We start from the raw sequence: 18,542 nt of genomic DNA on the forward strand, positions 1-18,542 counted from the left end.
TCTAATCAGAGCTGTAGCTGCCAGCCTACACCACAGCCACAGCAACGCAGGATCCGAGCCACGTCTGGGACCAACACCACGGCTCACGGCAACACCGGATCCTTAACCCACTGAGCGAGGCCAGGGATCAAACCTGCAACCTCATGGTTCCTAGTTGGATTCATTAACCACTGGGCCACGATGGGAACTCCTTAATTTTTTTTTTTTTTTTTTGCTGAGTTCCAGAATTTTAGTGTAGAAGGTCTGGGGCAAGGACCAAGAATCTTTGTTTTAAGCAGACCCTCGGATGGCTGTGAGACATGACGAGAAACAGTGGATTAGGACTTGACAGGATAAAAAAGAAAAGACACCCCTTTCACAAACATAACTGCCCTATAGAGGGAATATCGGCATTGCTGCCATTTCACAGCCAGGGCACCTGAGGCTTAGAGAGTCAGCAGACCCGCCCCCCGTCATGCTTCCAGACCTGCAATTGATGGGGCGCCAGAATACACCTCTTCTTCTTCGTCTTTACAACCATACTCATAGTTGCCATGGTTATTATTATTTTTTCTTTTTAGGGCCACACCTGCAGCACATGGAAGTTCCCTGGCTAGGAGTCAAATAGGAGCTACAGCTGAGGCCTGCGCCACAGCCACAACAACACCGGATCCAAGCTGCATCTGTGACCTACACCACAGCTCAAGGCAATGCCAGATCCTTAACACACTGAGCGAGGCCAGGAATCGAACCTACATCCTCATGGATACTAGTCCGGTTCTTAACCTGCTGAGCCACAATGGGAACTCCTACCATGGTTATTTTTAAGCCTTTTGCGCCAGTGTGACCAATTTCATCCCTCTGACCCGAGCTTGGGGAGTTAAACGATGTGCAGGTAACGCAACCTGGAAACAGGGGGAGCCAGGCCTCGCTGTGACCTACATTGCAGCTTGTGCCAATGCTGGATCCTTAACTCAGTGAGCGAGGCTAGAGATCGAACCCGAATCCTCAGAGAGACAGCGTCGGGTCCTTGACCCACTGAGCCACAATGGGAGCTCCTCATTTTACAGATCTTTACATTAACTAAGGGTGGGAAAAGTTTATACCCGATTACAGATCGCAACATGTAGAATCAAAAGCACAAGGGTTTGAGCCCTGATTCTCTCTACACAGTTTCAGCTTCCTGCCCTGGGCTGAGTCATTCATGAAGACCTTTTTTTTCCAAGAAAGAAGCACTGGGATTTTCAACTGCCTGTGGGGGAGGGGGGTTCAGCACCCCAACCCCCAAGGAGTTCAAGGGTCCACTGCATACGGTTGCTTTATTAACCCTGAACTCGTTTCTCCTGTCACGCATGCCTGGACAAAGCTCATCCAGTGCATGTTTTCTCCACGCAGCCCATCACGGCGTTGCTGCTCTTAGGGACCATGGGTGGAGGGGCCATTTCAAACAGCCGAATTGCCAACAAAAAGCATAAAAGGACACTCGTTGAGAGCGTGAGCTGAAACAGGGGGCCTTGTTTGACCTCAGCTGGGAACAGGCAAAAAGGGCCACTCCAATGCTTCACCACCATCCCTGAAAGGCCAGGAAAAGGCAGCGCTGTCACTGTCGCTTTGGGGTTACAATACCTTTTAGCTAGGAGGCGAATCTGCAAGTGTGCAATTATCTGGAATCCACCAACACTGGGGACGGTCCACGTTTGCGAGCGGCAGGTACCAAGTGTGAAGGATCAGAGAGCCCTCGGCCCTTTGCCCGTGTTGTTGCGGCCTCTGTCTTGCTTGGAGGCTACAGCATTGTAGGCTGTGTCCCCCCGCTCCCCCCTTCCCTGGGCTCTTGGGACCAGGGAAGAGCCTCCTCTATGCTGGTTCCCTTGCCACCGCGTACATTTCTGGTCACTTCCTGGCAGAGGTCCCATCCCTGTGCTGCAGCCAGGCTGCTCTGGCCCATGTTCCTGACACCCACGCCAGGTGGTCTGCACCACATGCCCCTTGTGGGGGTTCAGCCACCTTGCAGGTCATCTACAGAAACTTTTTTTTTTTTGCTTTTTTAGGGCTGAACCCACGGCATATGGAAGTTCCCAGGCTAGGGGTCCAGTTGGAGCTACAGCTGCTGGCCTGCACCACAGCTCAACACAGGACTTGAGCCACATCTGCGACCTATACCTAACACTGGATCCTGAACCCACAGACGGGGCCAGGGATCGAACCTGCGTCCTCACAGATGCTAGTTGGGTTCATTAGCACTGAGCCACAGTGGGAACGCCAAACAGAAATGTTTTAAAAAAATACCTGGATTCCTCCCTTCCCCTCGTCTGGCTGCCCCTCTTCTGTTCAGAAACAACAGCAGAATGGGAACCAAAAAGAATCTGGAATTTAAAGCTTCTGCTGCTGCCCAAGAGGGTCTTTTTTCTTCCTCTCCGCTTTTTCAATTTACTTGCACCTTTGGTTTATCTCCAGAACCGATCATAAGTGATGCCCTAACAGCAGCAGCCTGGTGGCCTCCAGCAGCGTCAGGGTTAACACTGTGACCTCCTTAAGCTGCTGAGGAGTCAGGTCTAATTTTGTCGTACAACTGGATCGCCTGGACCTCTTTTCTGCCCAAGCGCTGAGGGCTGTTGGGAAGCCCAGAGTCAGCACTTATGGGGGTTTGGGAGGCAGCAGCCCTGCTTTTGGCCGACTGCAGAAAGCAAGCCTGCTGGCCTCCGGGTCCGGGGCCAGGCCCTGGGGGTCTAAGTGACAACAACCCAGTGTGTGCAGGGTGCAGGGGCCACATGCATCCTGCTTCCGGCCGACTCCCACCCCGACGCGCCGGGTACTGAGCTGGCCCGAGCTGGGCACAGTGAGGGCCTCGGGGCAGCTCAGTACAGGACCCGTCAGGGAGGTCAGAGGTCCGAGCTGGCCCTGAAGCCCCAGCGCTGCTCCCCGCACCCAAGAGCCTTGATGGCCTCCCCCGCCCGCTCCCCACACATTGCAGCCCCCGCCCCTCAGCCATGCTGCCCCACAGCCTCTGGTGAGCGTCACCTCTTCCTAGAAAGCAAGGGAGTGACATGCTTCAGGAAATACCAAGGTGGAGGGGGGCCTCGGGTTCCAGATTCGAGGCACAGCCGGGTGCCAGGCCTCTCACTGTCTTCCTGGACACGTGCATTGAAAGAGCACAGCCTGGCAGACTGGACGGCACCCCCAAGGCCCTGCTCCTCACCCTCCAGACCCCCATGCTGGGCTTCTAGGACAACGGCACTACTGAGGTGTGCCAAGGGCTTCTCACTCGCTTTTTAAAATCTGGTTTTGTTTTCTGTCTTTTGTTTGTTTGTTTGTTTTTAAGTGGCCACACTGGTGGCATGTGGACGTTCCCAGGCAGGGAGTGGAATAGGAGCTGCAGCTGAGGCCTACACCACAGCCACGGTGGCCTACACCACAGCCATGGCATTGCCGGATCGGAGCTGCATTGGTGACCTGTGCCGCAGCTGGATCCTTAATCCACAGGGAGGCCAGGGATTGAACCTGCATCCTCATGGATACTAATCGAATTCATGACCACTGAGCCACAGCGGGAACTCCTGTTCTTGAGGAGGAGACAGAGCTCAGAGGCAGGTTGGCAGTCTATGCCTGGAGACCCCGGCAGTGCCTGCCCGTCACGCGGGGGTGGGGAGGGGCCAGGAGAGGCGCACGTTCTGGGAGGTGGCAGCCACTGGGGGGACCAGGCCATGCAGGGAGGCTGGAAAACCATGGTGTTACCTCCAGAGAGGCCATTCGACAGGGAGGGGCTTGAGATCACTGCTTCCCCCTTTTGAGGCTGGCCCGCTTCACTATCTGTGCCCCCTTCCTGCCCTCTATCAGGTCTGGGTGAAGGCTGTTCCCTCTCAGCTCCACCTAGGGACAGCAGGACAGACAGAAGGCAGGACAGATCACACAGAGAGACGGGCAGAAATTGCAAGAGAAAACCAGACAGCCTGCAGAGGAGGCTCAAGGGGGAGCCAGGAGGCCAGCAGGTGCAGCCTGAACCCCGGGCGGGCTGCACAGAGGGCAGCAGAGTTATAGACCAGCCCCTCGGCAGAGCAAGGGCCTGGGGAAGGCCCCGGTCCGGGTGGTACCTTGGCAGGTGTGACAAAGTAATCAATATCAGCCTCCAGCTCATGAGGGTCCTCCAGGGGCCCCTCAGAAATCACCTCCTCGTGCTCCTGGGTGTCATCGGCTCCGGACGGGTCTATCTGGCGAACAACTTTGCGGATGACCTGGAAAAGAGAGGGAGAAGGGGCTGGAGACGCTGTCAAGACAGAGCTGTCAAGACAGAGCCCACAGTGCTCCACCCTGCCTCCTGGTGTGATGGAGGGGTGTTTCTACTTCTTCCACTGGACCACCCGCTCCCGGATTCATGAACCCAAACATTCCAAGGATTTTTTGCTCTGCACCTGCCACTCAAGGAGTAGGAGGTGAGAACAGGAACGAGGACACTTGCTGCTGGGGCAGAGGGAAGCCAGCGCCTGCCCTGACCTCTGGGAACATGGGGGCAACATGAGGTTTTCCTTCTCTTCCTCCTCGCCCCCTTTTTTGTCTTTTTAGGGCCACACCTCAGGTACTTGGAAGTTCCCAAGCTAGGGATCTAATCAGAGCTGCATCTGTGACCTATGCTGCAGCTTGCAGGAACGCTGGATCCTTAACCCACTGAGCAAAGCCAGGGATGGAACCCACATCCTCTCAGAGACCGTGTCGGGTTCTTTTTTTTTGGTAGGCATTTGTAAAAGTTTATTAATTTCTTTAAAAATTTTTTTAAAATTATAGATGATTCACAATGTTCTATCAATTTCTGCTATACAGCAAAGGGACCCAGTTATACATATATACACAGCTCTTTTTCTCATATTATCTTCCATCAAGTTCTATCACAAGTGATTGGATAGAACCCCTGTGCTGTACAGCAGGTATGTCGGGTTCTTAACCTGCTGAGCCACAACGAGAACTCTTCCACCTCCCTTCTGCCCACACCCAGCACAGTGCCCACCGCTTGTCAGGCAGAATCACGCCCTCTGATGTAAACCTGCCGTCCACCCCATGCCTGCCCACCTCCTTTTCATCTTAGGAGGCCTGCAAGGACCCCCCCACCCCACACCCTGTACTGCTGTCATACAGCTGTTTTCAGGGCCAGGCATCACAGGACTAGGTTTGGGCTCTGCCCTGGGACCCATTCCTTCTGGAACACAGTAGCAGGAGCTGAATTCAGGCGGAATCGGGCACAGTGGCCGTGAGAAATGGCCTGCGGGGACTGAGGCAGATACCCGAACTGCCCCGTCGGAGCCGCATTATGCCTCTGTGAGGGCAGCATCGAGGAGCTGCGGGTGCGCCTTCCACCTCTTTTAGCTTCTAGCCCAGCCACCTCTGGGGACTCTGCACCCACCTTCCTGGTGACGACATTGCCCTGCTCATCCGTGTAATGCTCCTCTGACACCTGCTCCCCTGGAATATTCTGAAGAAACTCATTCCCCTGGAATTAGAGAAAGGGAGAAAACTCAAGATTGCTATGTGCATGTGGGAATCAGGGCGGAGGATGAGGAAATAACGTTACGGCAGCAACAGCCACAGTCCAGACAAATTCCCTCCATGGCCAGAAACTGCAACTCAGCAAGCGGCTCGGAACCATCCGTCCCAGGTTGGAACCCGTGGGGCCCTGTGCCTGAGGGGGGGGGCAGGGCTCACAGGAGCGCTGTGTGCTTGATCCCTGCCATGGCTCTGCAGTGGGCAAAATTGGGGCGATTACGCAGGTTTTACGGAGGAGGTCCTGGGAGAGCGGGTGAGGCACCCGATCAATCATTTCTAGGGCACTTTACAGGGGAGAACACCTGGCCACAGGTGCTTTCGCCTCGAGGGTGACTTTATGTTTCACCCAGCAGGTTGGGGACAGAGCAGGAGGAGGGCCGGCTGGTCCCATAGCTGAGACTTCTCTGTCATCACCAAAGGGGGTCCGGGGGAGCGCCACACAGCTCTGGCCCCCTGCACGTCCCAGCCTTCCTACCAGCAGAGGTCCTGCCCCATGTCCCTGCACGCATATCCCTGCGCCGCTGGGCCCTCGCCCGCCCGCCCCTGCGCCCGGGTTACCTTCCGAAGGACCCGGCGCCGCACCACCCTGGTGGAGATGGCCTCCTCGTCGTCGCTCAGGCCCTCGTTCTCCCCCAGCTCCTTGTCCAGCTCCTGGTGGATGTGCTTCAGCACGAAGCACAGAGAGCCCCGGACAATGTGCATCACGTTCTGGCAGCTGACCAGGAAGAAGCCCAGCAGCACCAGGGTGACGAGGAGCTGGGTGACGAACGTCCACATTCTCGCCTCCTCACCAGCCCCGCCCTCCAGGGCCAGCGGAGCCAGGGGGCCGAGAGGCGGGGGTCCGGCCGCTCATTCTGCTCTGGGACTCCACAGGCCCCCCAGCACCCCTTCCATCCTCTCCCCGGGGCGGGAAGCTGCAGGTCCCCCTCTGGATCTACTGCCCTCCTGCCGGGAGCCTGGCATCTGCCCTTGCACCCGGATGACGTCAGGCTCCGGTAATTTTAGCTCCCAAACCAGCTGCCAGGCTGTCGGTTGGGGCTAGAAGGAAGTCGGCAGGTGTGCCTGTCCTGGGGACTGGAAGCCGTGTACAAGTCACCACGTGTGTGACACCCACCCCAGGAGCTAGCAGGGGGGCCCACGTGCCCCTGTGCCAACGAGAGGCGGTTCTGCCCAGGAAAATGGTCTCGTTCAGGACTTGGGACAATAAGACATCTGGGGAATGTGGCTACTTGTGTGTGTTCCCAGGCTGCTGCTGCCACAGTCAGAATGATGTCACCCCACTCGTGGGGCCAACACCCTGAAAGGTTCAGGGTCTGCTTCAAAAACAGCTCTGGGTGAGGGATCTGCTCAGGCCCAGCCAAATGGGTGTAGCGTGTGCCGCATGCACGGGCACTGGGGCCCCTGGAAGCCCATGCAGTTGCATTAGCCCCTCAGCTCTGCATCCCCCACCCCTTACCCGGCACAGCCGCCCGACATGTAAGCGTGTCACTGGGATGTCTATTTAAGGCCTGTCCTTAAAGGCTCTTCCCGTGCTGAGCTGTCAACACCAGGGGCAGGAACCATGCGCATTAAACTCGCCCTTAAACAGCGAACTGGATAATGCAGGCGCAGCAGCTGTGGCTGAAAGGTATGCCGCTTTCAGATCAGCCTGTTCCTCTTTGGGCAGCAGCCCGGCGTGGTGGAAAGAACAAGGATCTGGGCCCGCTCGCTCGCTCGCTGCAGGGCTGGGGAGGTGGGGCGCCTTCTCAGGGCCTCCGTTTCCCCAGCTGTCAAACGGGAGCCAGGGGCTCTCCTCCTGTCCCCAGAGTGCCATGAGGTCGCAGGGTTTGGGACCCCGTCGATAGGGATGGTGGCAGCAAAGCTCCCATGCTGGCTGCTCCCTGGGTGGGCTCTGTGCATGGGTCATGTACGAACTCCGTGACACTTGGGGCCGCCCCCCACCCCCCATCGTGGCTAAGGTTTTCCCCTTTCACACAAAGGAAACGAAGCGCAGAGAGGTTAAGTAACCTGCCTAGGTCAAAGAGGAAGGAAAGGAGAGACAGATCTCCAACTCCAATCACTGTACAACCTGCCTCATCTCAACGAGGAAGCACCTGGAACACGCGAGGGGTAACTCGAGACCTGGGTCTGAGCCAGTCCTGGAGGAGTCCAGGCGCAGACACTGCCCCCGGGGCCGCAGAGAGGCACCGGCTGCCTGGCAGGTTCAGGTGGGCGTCCCAGATCCCCAGTCACAGGCCCCGCCCCCTCTCTGTTGTTTTCTGAGACTCAATGGGAAACACTAGTGAACAGATGCTTTTGGCACGGTCACCGCATTATCCTCCCCTGGTGCCTCGAAGAAAACAGCTCACCTACCCTCCCATCCACTCCTAGACCAGGGAGGTGCTGGGCTCTGCACCCGCATGCAGACTGGGAACCAGGAGGTCCCAGACTCTCCTGGCCCTGAGGCTGGCCTCCCTGGGCCTCAGTTTCCTCAGCTGTAAACGAGGCGGGTGGACCAGATGACCTAGAGGGTTTCTCTCTCGGTCCCCTGGGGGCGGTCCTGCTCCCTCTCCAGTCCGCCCCCACCCTCCTGGCATCCTCCTCCGTCTCCAAACCCGGATGCAGACCCAGGGGAGGGCATGTGTGCTTTGGGATAAATATTCACTCCTGGGAGGAGCAGAAGTGGTGCCGCGGAACAGCCCCATGGCCAAGGCCAAGAATGCACTGGGTGGCCTGGGGTTAAAAATGGGTGTAGCCGCCTGTCTCATCCGTGGAACATCCTTGGCAGGGAAGCATTCTAAATAAAACGCTGTTTAATTCCTGGCAACTCTTGGGAGCCAGCAGCCCAGGCTGTTGTGGAGCCGGCCTGGTGCTGGGGTCCTCAGAGGTGCCTGTGAGGCTCAGGCTCGGACAGGAGTGGGGGTGCTGCGGAGAAGAAGGATGCAGAGGAGAGGGGAGGAGGAGGAAGAGACAGCACTGATGGAGGAGGAGGAACTGGGGAGACACGGAGCCCATCCTTATAGACAGGTTAAAATCACCCATGCACGGAACAGCGATGCGAACTTCATAAAGATGCACAAATTAAAAAGACATTCATGGGAGTTCCCGCAGTGGGGCAGTGGGTTAAGGATCTGATTGCAGCAGCTCCGGCCGCTGAAGAGGTGCAGGTTTGATCCCCGGCCCCGTGCAGTGGATTAAAGGATATGGTGCTACCGCAGCTGCAGCTTGGATTCAATCCCTGGCCCAGGAACTTCCATGTGCTGTGGATGCAGCCATAAAACACACGCGCACACACACACACACACACGTTCATAAAATGTCTGGGATTAGCTTCAAGATGATATGGAGGGAAGAGGCGGGTAGTTGATGAAACCAGACTGGCCATGAGTGAACAGTGGTGGAGCCTGGGGGCTGTGTGCCAGCAGAGGCAATAGGCTGTTCTGTTTCTTTTGATGGTGTTTTTTGTTTTTGGCCAACCCAAGGCACATGGACGTGCCTGGGGCGGGGACCTGACCCGAGCCACAGCAGTGAGAATGCCAGATCCTTATCAGGTAGGCCACAAAGGGATTCCCTGTTTTGTCTGTTTTGTATCTATTTGTAATTTTTCCTAATAAAAATGTTTCAAAACCCACATTAAAATGGGTAACTGTGGGAACAGGGAGTGAAGATAAAAGAGAATAAATAAAATGAAATGGGGAGGTTGGGAGGTTCTGGGAGCCTGTGGTAGGGCCATGCTCTCTGCCCCAGCCTGTCCCAGGAGGAGAGCCCACCCACACAGGTGTGGAATTCCTGAGTGAACCCTGGCGATCATCCATCTTCTACCTCATTTATACGAGGAAACTCAGGGGCCAGTAGGACACTAGGACACACAGGACCCTTTTAGCCTAGCACCCAGGTCTCTGGGTTCTAAGCCTGTCTTCCTAAAACAGGACAGAAGAATAAAAACAAAACCACGGCTCCTGCAAAGCCCACCTCTGGCCCTGTGACCCTGGGCGAGTGGGAGCAACAGCTGAGTGCGGCAGTGGGGGTTGGGAGCACAAGTGTCTAGAAGGTTCTGGAACTCCACCAAGGTAAGCCCCCCCTCACAGGGATCCAGGAGGCAGACAGGTAGACAGAAAGAGAAGCCACGGCCACAGTTTTCAAGGAGGACACACCGGCTGGGAGCTCGAGCCAATGAGCGTTGGCCCCAGGCCTGGCCCCTCCCACTGGGGGCGGCGTCTGAGATGCCTCCCCAGGGGAGTTCACCTTTACCTGGAAGGAGAAGGTGCTGTCAGCCTCTGGCATCCATTCTTGGGAGCCTCGAAGTCTCTGTTCCCTGCCGGCCTCCAAGTGCTCGGCCGCAGACCCCAGGACCTCCTCGGATTCCCGGGACCCGCTGGGCTCCAGGTCTCTGATGGTGTGGACCGTTCTCTCCTCTGGCCAGGAACCCTGAGTCACCTCTTGCAGGTAGGAGACGATGGAGCCTTCTGCATCCCACGCCTGCAGCCTGGGGCCCAGGGAGAGACACAGGTCACCAGTTGCCCCCAGCCTCTGCTCTCAGAGACCCTACCCCTCCAGAGCCCTGGCCCGCCCAAGGTGCAGCCTGCACCGCCCACCTGAGGGACGGGACAGTGTGAGCAATGACACGGTGGAGCACCCTGTCCAGACAGGTAGGTGTGGGCCATCCTGCTGTACCAGTGGAGAGGGCATGGATGCCAGTGCTGCTGGGCCCCACCCTCTGTGTGGCCAGGTGGGCACTCATGGCTCCCCAGGCACGTAGCTCTCACACTGCCGGTCCAATCAGCGGGTATCCCACCTGCTTCCCTCCTGCGCCCCCACCCTGGCACCCCGACCCCTCAGTCCTCATCCCAGGGCTCAGCTGGCAAGACGGTCCCCCCGCCCCTTGAAGCAGGCTGTTTTGCAGCCTCTGGGACACATATGCCTGGTTTCCCCTCCTTCTCTGGCCACCCCTTCTCAGTGGACTTTGTGGGCTCCTCCTAATTCCCCTGACTCCTGACCCTGGAAGGCTCCAGGCTCAGGGCTCAGACCATGCTCTGTCTGTCCCCACTTTCTCTGTGAGCCCATTCAATCCATGGCTTAATCTGCACCACCTCCTCCCTGAATTGCAGGTGTGTGTGTCTAGCTGCCTCTTGGACATCTGTACCTGCGATTCCTGACAGGCATCTCAGGGGCAGCACACAAGCCCGCACTCGAGGTCTTCTCCCCAGACCCGTCCCATCCGTCTTCCCGCTACATCCTCATCCCTTCAGGTAGCAGGTCAAGGACACCTGTGTCCTCTTGGACCCCCCACCCGCACCCCTTTCTCTCACACTCTACATCTCACTTGTTAGCAAACTCTTTTGGTTCAACTTTCAAAGACACCCTGAACACGACCAACCCTGGCCACCAAATTGCCACCATCTTGGTCCATGTCACCATTAACTCTTGCCTCCACCCCGCCCCCCCCAGCTGTGTCTGGCAGTGGTCAGACCATCTCGCTCCTCTGCTTGAAACCCCCGTGGTTCTCCAAACCAGTCAAAGCCAAACTCTTGGAGTTCCCGTCGTGGCGCAGTGGTTAACGAATCCGACTAGGAACCATGAGGTTGCGGGTTCGATCCCTGGCCTCACTCAGTAGGTTAAGGATCCGGTGTTGCTGTGAGCTGTGGTGTAGGTTGCAGATGTGGCTCGGATCCCGCGTGGCTGTGGCTCTGGCGTAGGCCGGAGGCTACAGCTCCGATTCGACCCCTAGCCTGGGAACCTCCATATGCTCGAGAGTGGCCCAATAAATGGCAAAAAGACAAAAAAAAAAAAAAAAAAAAAAGCCAAAGTCTTTCCAGGATCCCAAGGCCTCACGTATCTGGCCCCATCTCCTCTCTGACCTCGTTTCCTGTGACTACCCCGCTCTTGGCACGTCGACCATCTTGTTGTTTCTTGCATATGCCAGGCGAGCTCCACCCCAGGGCCACTGCACCAGCTGGGCCTGCTGCTGGCCTTAATTCCTTTAAGTCTTTCTCCCAATGTCACTCTCAGGTGTCACTGGCTACCCTCTTTACAGTTTCAACCACCTCCTTCTGGGCTTTATTTTTCTTTTTAGCATTAACATTAATTCACATTATAATTAATTAGCAGTCTCAATTATCATTTTCTCTTTCTATGGTCGCACCATGGCATATGGAAGTTCCCAGGCTAGGGGTTGAATTGGAGCTGCAGCTGCAGGCCTACACCACAGCCACAGCCAAGGCAACATTAGATCCAAGCCACATCTGCCACCTACGCAGCAGCTTGAGGTAACGCTGGATCCTTAACCCACTGAGTGAGGCCGGAGATTGAACCTGCTTCCTCACCGACACTATGTCCGATTCTTGACATGCTGAGCCCCAACGGGAACTCCTCTCTTAGTTACTTTTAAGTCCCTTTACTTTACATGTCTATTGTCAGCTTCCCCTCTGGCACATCAGTGTCTTGCAGGCAGAGACTTTCGCGTGTTTGCTTATCCACATCCCCAGCTCCGAGACATCTGTATTGGGGCCTGGCCCACAGTCAGCACCCCGCACATACTGCTGAGTGAGTGCGTGAAATGTGTCTGTCCCCCCCTGGAGGGCTGACCCAGGTCCCAGGGCCAGCCTGTGACATTCTGGGGCCCAGCACCCCGTCTAGTGACCCCACCATCTAATGATTGTACCCAGACAGTTGGTGCAGAAGCTTGTGGCAACACGGATCCTTAACCCACTGGCTGAGGCCGGGGCTCGCACCCACATCCTCATGGATAGCAGTCAGGTTCTTGACCCGCTGAGCCACAACAGGAATGGCCCAGTCAGTGCCTGCTAAGTGAACAGCCATCACAGGTGGTAGCAGGGCAGGGACTTCGCTCTGAATCCTCACACCTCACTCTGCCTAATTCTTCCCCTGAATCAAACAATGCCTTTGAGACACTACATGAACTCTTGCTGTCGTCTCATTCCCTAAACAGCTTTCCTCTTTCTGCCTATGATGGGATGCGGGCTGTGTTGGCTGGAGCCGGGGGAGGGGCCCATCTGCCTGGGCTTCTGGGAGGAGGATGCAGGTGGGAAGAGGAAATGGCCAGCCCTGAGCTCCATGGATGGCTACAGCCCTCTGGGAGCCCAGGAGCTATCTCCTTGCTTCAGGGAAACTTTAGAGGACAGGGCCTCTGCCACCCTCTTCCTGTGCCAGTCCTGGAAACCAAAGCCAGACCTGTCACCGTCTGTCTGTCTTTCTCGCACCAAGCCCCCTCTGCACTCAGCAGAGCACTGGGGTGTGGCGGGTGTCCACTGCATGGATGTGTGTTGGGCCCACGGCCTGGGGACAAGGGGCAAAAGGCCCTTCTGCCTCACTGCCAGCGTGCGTCCCTGCTACTGGACCAGGCCTGGGCCCTCCCATGGCGGGAGGGGAGTGAGGAGCTGCCGGGGAAAAGAACTCTCTCTAACAGCTGCAGCTCTGCCCTGCCCCAGATAAGCCCACTGGCCTCACTCTGTCACAAAGGGCACCCTTATCAGCTCTGTCACACGCAGGCCCTGTGACCGCACAAAGAGCTTCCCAGGGCTCGGTGCTGCTAGGTTTCCAAGTATGGTCTTCAACACACACAAGAGCGATGGGGGCCGAGATGTGGGTTCTCCAGGCCTTAAAATCTCTCTCCTGAGGACCCAATCCCCAGGTCCACACCCTCAGCCTCTCTTCTGCTGGCCAACAACCATCCCCCCGCCCCCCCGCCGCCCCGGCCCTGTGCCCTATCCCTCTCCTTGGAGAAGGGACTGGCCTTTGCAGACTCAGCTCCACCAACACACAACAGAGGTCTGAGTGCAGTGTGGGCTGGGCGTCTTACTGAATTTGTTTGCTCCAGGGTGCAGAACACAGAGTATGGCAGCACCTAAGAGTCACCTCCGTACTCACCGCCAGGTACGGCAACAACCGAAAGCCCAGGACAGTGGAAGGCATCCTGCACAGCAGCCCAGTCCTTACCTGTCCCGGCTGGACTCCGTCACCCGACTCACGCTGGAGGATTCTGTGATGCGGGCTTGTACCCTCTGCTGGCCTGAAACAAGAGACACTTCATTCTCTGAGTCCTGCCCTGCACCTGGCGAGTCCTCCTGCCTCTCATGACCTGGCAGCTTCTCTTCTGACCTCTGACCTTCCTCCTGGTCAAGCAAATCGATAAGGCCATTTGTGGCATCTGAATCCACTGTGTCGTCCTCCACGAGGTCCAGAGAGCCCAGCGTGGGGCCCTGGGGTCCCTCGGAGAGCGCCCCCTCCAGCTTCCACTCGTGGCCGGTGGCGTCCGAGTCCTCGGCCTTGCTGCACTCCAGAGAGGAGTCCTCAGCAGTGACCAGGGAGGGCGTGAGGCCCGCGGACCACACCTGCATGTCAGACATCTCCAGCATGGCGTCATGCTCCGTGCCCGCCAGGGGATGGCGTCTATGACGGCCACCTCGTTCCAGTACTGGTCTGCGCGCAGCGGAGAGGGAAGCGCGTAGTGCAGGGAGGCGGGGGACAGCAGCTCGTCCTGCAGCGAGGAGTAACCTGGATGGGCAGACAGAGGGCGACATGCTCCAGCAGCGATTTCCATCCCGCGTTCACGAGCGGGGCCACGCGCGTGCACGCGCGCACACAGCTAAGGCCACGGACGGGCATGCGCATTGCGGGGAGGGGCTCCCCAAGCCTTGTGGCTGCTGCCCAGGCCGCTGGGCAAGAGAACAAGGCTCTGGGGTGGGGGTTGGGAGTGGGGGTGGGGATGGGGGGGCAGGGGGGGGGCCGGGAGGGGGCTCCTCTGCTGGACGCCAAGAGAAACGCTGGAATGCTTTCTCTTCCAGTCCAGAGCGGGGATCAAGACGCTTTGATCCAAGGCCTTGAGCTCAACCCGCCCGGATCAGGTGAAAGACCCATGGCTCCCAGGCCGGCAGGAGTTAGTGCTCGGTCTTTACCCCAGCGTCCCTTGGGCACAACCCGGGGGGCTACGTTAGGTATGCACCTCCAAGGGAGGGGTCAGCCCCAGGACCAAGGTTGGTGCCCCCAGCTCAGTGTGGCCAGCACACTGAGCATCTGCAGACCTTGGCACTGTGGTCCAACAGGAGACCCCTAGGTTTGGGATGAAGTCACATGTCCACAGGGGTATAAGGGGTTCCAGGAACTGTGAATGATCTAAGGTGGCACAAGGGTGTGTTCTCAGGGCGCTCGGGGTCCCAGGCACACTTGCTGCTGCCTCACACTCTGCCCCCAGCTCCTTGTCAGGGCAGCTGTGAACCCATGGGCATAGGACCCTAAGGCATAGCCCTGTGGTCTGCACAGCCTGTCCCACATCTGTTCCTTGTGGCCAAGCTCTGACACGAGTCCCTGATAGTTTCCTGATGGCTGTGATGTGCAGAGGTGAGGAGGACACTGAGGGAGCAGGTGTAAGCGCGAGGCCCCTTTTTGTGTCGTGGGCGGAGCTCCGCAGGTGATGCCTCAGCTCTCCACCAGCTGTGGAGGAGGCTCCCCTGCATCAGGGAAGAGGGCCTTGCCTCCCCCTCTGAACAGGTGCCAACCTGTGGGCAGAGGAAGGGCTGGGAGGCAAGTTCCTACCCTCAGACCAGTTGTGGGGGACCGGGCACGGGAGTGTGCTCACAACCTCTGGAGATCCAGCGAGGCCAGGGTGGGGTGCCCTGCTCTCCTAGCTGCCCCCCATTTCTTCTACTTCCTACGGAGCTTGGCTAGCCTCATTCTCTCACCTTCAACCAGAAATATTAACTGAGGTCTGGGTCCAGGCCAAGTACCTATGTGCTAAAGATCTGGGGATTCTAAACAAAGACACAAACACACATGCACACAAACATACAGACACTTAGACACACACTCACACAGACTCGAAAACACAGACACAAACACAGACACACACAAATACACAGACACACAAACATAGACAAATACACAGACACACACACAGACACTTAGACACACACATACACACACATACATACATACGCAGACACACAAACACACAGATACACATATACAAACACACACAACTACACACAAACACACACAACTACACACAAAGATACACATACATACACATAAACACACAAACTCAGATAAACAGACACTTAGACACACACACAAACATACATACATACACAGACACACACAGACACACAAACACATAGATACACATACATACACATAAACACACAAACTCAGATAAACACACACTCAGACACACATACAAACACACACAAATACAGACACATAAACACACATAGACACACACGCATGACAGGTTCTCTTTATCCTCTCTCATGACAATTTCCCAACAACTCCAGCTCACCTGGACCCCTCTCTTCGAGCCTGCCTCACATTCTGTCCTGGCCAGGTCATGTACTACAACTCCAAGGACAGGGGACCTGTCTACTTTTTCTTCCCACCTGCCTAGAACAAGACAGGGAAGCCCCTGGCCCCCAGTGCGGAGCTTTCAGATGTAAGGGGGGGCACGGGATGAACAGGTGACCATACCCAAACTTGGTAAAACCGCCACACTAAGGATTACAGGTGTTCAGGGTGCGGGAACCAGGCTCCATGCTCATCCTCCCCTTAATCTTCCAGGAGAGCTTTTCTGCAGACTGGTCTCTACAAGGCCATGTGGTTCCAGGTCCCAGGAGTTAAGAGAAGGAGGAGAGACCATGGGAAGGGGTGGCTGGGGATAGGGCTGTTCCGGGGTAGGGACTAAGGGAGCCCTGCAGCTCTGGCCAGACTAGGAGGGACAGAGAGGCTGGGGGAAATGATGCATCAGAGCTTCCCATGACAGCAACACCAGGTCGCCGCATGTGAAACTGTGACCTAACTGGGAACCCAGGGCAATCACCATGGAAATCTCTCCAGACCTACGAGAGCAGAACATGTAAGAGCCACATAATTACTTTTCTTCTTGAAAGTATTATATTATTTCCATTTTGAATTGAGCTTTCTTTTGAATAAAATATATCCAACTTTTTCTTTCTTTCTTTTTTTTTTAGGGTTGCCCTGGCGGCATATGGAAGTTCCCAGGCTAGGGGTCCAATCGGAGCTGGAGCTGCCAGCCTATGCCACAGCCACAACAATGCCAGATCTGAGCCGTGTCTGCAACCTCTACCTTTATTTACAGCAATGCTGGATCCTTAACCCACTGAGCGAGGCCAGGGATTGAACCCTCATCCTCATGGATACTCATTGGGTTTGTTATGCTGAGCTTTGACGGGAGCTGCTCTCGTTAGATGTTGTTATTCTTTGTTTCAAGCCTACAGCAGCTCTCCATCCTCCTCCCAGTAAAACCAGTGTCCTCAGGATGGCCTGGGAGAGCTGGCCTCCCATTGCCCCTGCCCTTACTTTCTCCCCTCTGGACCTCTAGCCCCTCGCTGTTCTGCACATGCACACCTGCTCAAGGATCCGGCCTGGAATGCTTGACTGGGCGTGCTCCCCAGCTTACATGCCCACCCCTCATCTCCTTCCAGCCTTTGTTCAAACGCTGCCTACTCCCACCCCACTATTTATTTTTTCTTTTTGGCTCTCCTGTGGCATATGGATTCCTGGGTCAGGGATCAGATCTATGCTGCAGCTGCAACCCACGCTGCAGCTGTGGCAGTGCTGGATTCCCTAACCCACTGTGCCAGGCTGGGGGATCAAACCTGCACATCGTTCAGAGATGCTACCAATCCTGTCGTGCCACAGCGGGAACTCCCCACAACATTATTTAATTTTCCCAACCCAGAACTACAATTTCTCCTTGCTGGAGTCTATTTTTTCCCACCATACACCTGCTAGCACATTATATAATCCACTTACATGTTATATTTTTTTGCCTCTCCAAACAGAAGGTAAACTCCATGAAGCAGTGTTTGTGGCTTTTCTCTTTTCTTTGATCTGTTTCAGAACTGACTTATCTGTCCTGCTTAGAATAGTCCCTGGCACATGGCAGGTGTTCAAAAAATAACTGCCAAATGAGCTGACCAACTGGACAGGCTTTTTGCAGTCACAGAGCACAGGACTCAGGCCCACATGGGTTAGAACTCTGCTCAGGCCTTAGAGTAGAGTCTCTAGGCTTAACTGGAGTCCTGCGGCCAGTGGAGACATCCATAAATACCTGGGTCTATAACTGCCATTAAAAAAAATTGTGTGGAGTTCCCGTTACAGCTCAGCAGGTTAAGAACCTGACAGGTATCCACAAGGATGCGTGTTTGATCCCGGGTCTTACTCAGCGGGTTAAGAATTCAGTGTTGCCGTGAGCTATAGGTCACAGAAGTGGCTTGGATGTGGCATTGCTGTGGCTGTGGTGTAAGCTGGCAGCTGCAACTTCAATTTGACCCGTAGCCTTGGAACTTTCATATGCCGTGGCTGTGGCCCTAAAAAAGCAAAAAACAAACAAACAAAAAAAAACACCCGATAAGAACAGCCGACATGGGAGCTATCCTCTTGACAGATTTTTTTCTTTTTAGGGCCATACCTGTGGCGAATGGAAGTTCCAATCAGAGCTGCAGCTGAGGATGCCACAGTCAAGGCAACACCAGGTGTTTAATCCACTGAGTGAGGCCAGGGATCAAATCCGAATCCTCACAGAGACAACACTGGGTCCTTAACCTGCTGAGCCACAGTGGGAACTCTTCTCTTGACAGACTTTAATTGTCGTAACTGCCTTGTTTCTACTCATGTAATTCTATGGGCCTGGTGTCCACAGAATTTGCACACAAGCCTCTGCCCCCCAAAAAACCTCTGATTTGACTTTAATGAACCAGCTCTGGGGAGAAACCCAACTAAGTGACCAATAATCACACAGAAAAGGGAGGAGTGTGTCACTTGATTTCCTGCAGTTTGCACCCTCCCTCTGTCCTGTGACTGGGAATCTGTCACTTAGCAGTCCCTGCCACGTCCAGCCAGTCCCCCCCAAGGGTGGGAGAGGGTCAGTCTGGGAGCCCCCGAGTCAGGGCTGAGGTGCCAGCCTCCTCCATAGGCACAGCGCTGAGCAAGCACACATGCCCCCGCTGCAGCGTGGACGCTCCAGGGGAAGGCGGGGGTCCTTGGTGCCATGCATTTGCAGGGGCTGACCAGCCGGCTCCTGA

General features: G+C 56.0%; 1 protein-coding gene and 1 non-coding gene across 2 annotated transcripts in view; both read right to left on the reverse strand.

Annotated features, from left to right (window-relative positions):
- ANK1 (ankyrin 1) overlaps positions 1-18,542 on the reverse strand; it is a 232,872-nt gene that overhangs the window by 3,787 nt on the left and 210,543 nt on the right. The window contains 5 exon segments of the mRNA XM_021078313.1: positions 4,068-4,208; positions 5,369-5,455; positions 9,733-9,973; positions 13,444-13,891; positions 13,894-14,001. Of these exon segments, the coding sequence (XP_020933972.1) occupies positions 4,068-4,208; positions 5,369-5,455; positions 9,733-9,973; positions 13,444-13,891; positions 13,894-14,001 (1,025 nt within the window).
- On the reverse strand, positions 2,811-2,890 carry MIR486-1 (microRNA 486-1). Its single transcript, NR_035384.1, has one exon. It is a non-coding gene; the product is annotated as a microRNA 486-1 (primary transcript).

Source organism: Sus scrofa, chromosome 17, assembly GCF_000003025.6.
Source record: "Sus scrofa isolate TJ Tabasco breed Duroc chromosome 17, Sscrofa11.1, whole genome shotgun sequence".
Classification (NCBI taxonomy): domain Eukaryota; kingdom Metazoa; phylum Chordata; class Mammalia; order Artiodactyla; family Suidae; genus Sus; species Sus scrofa.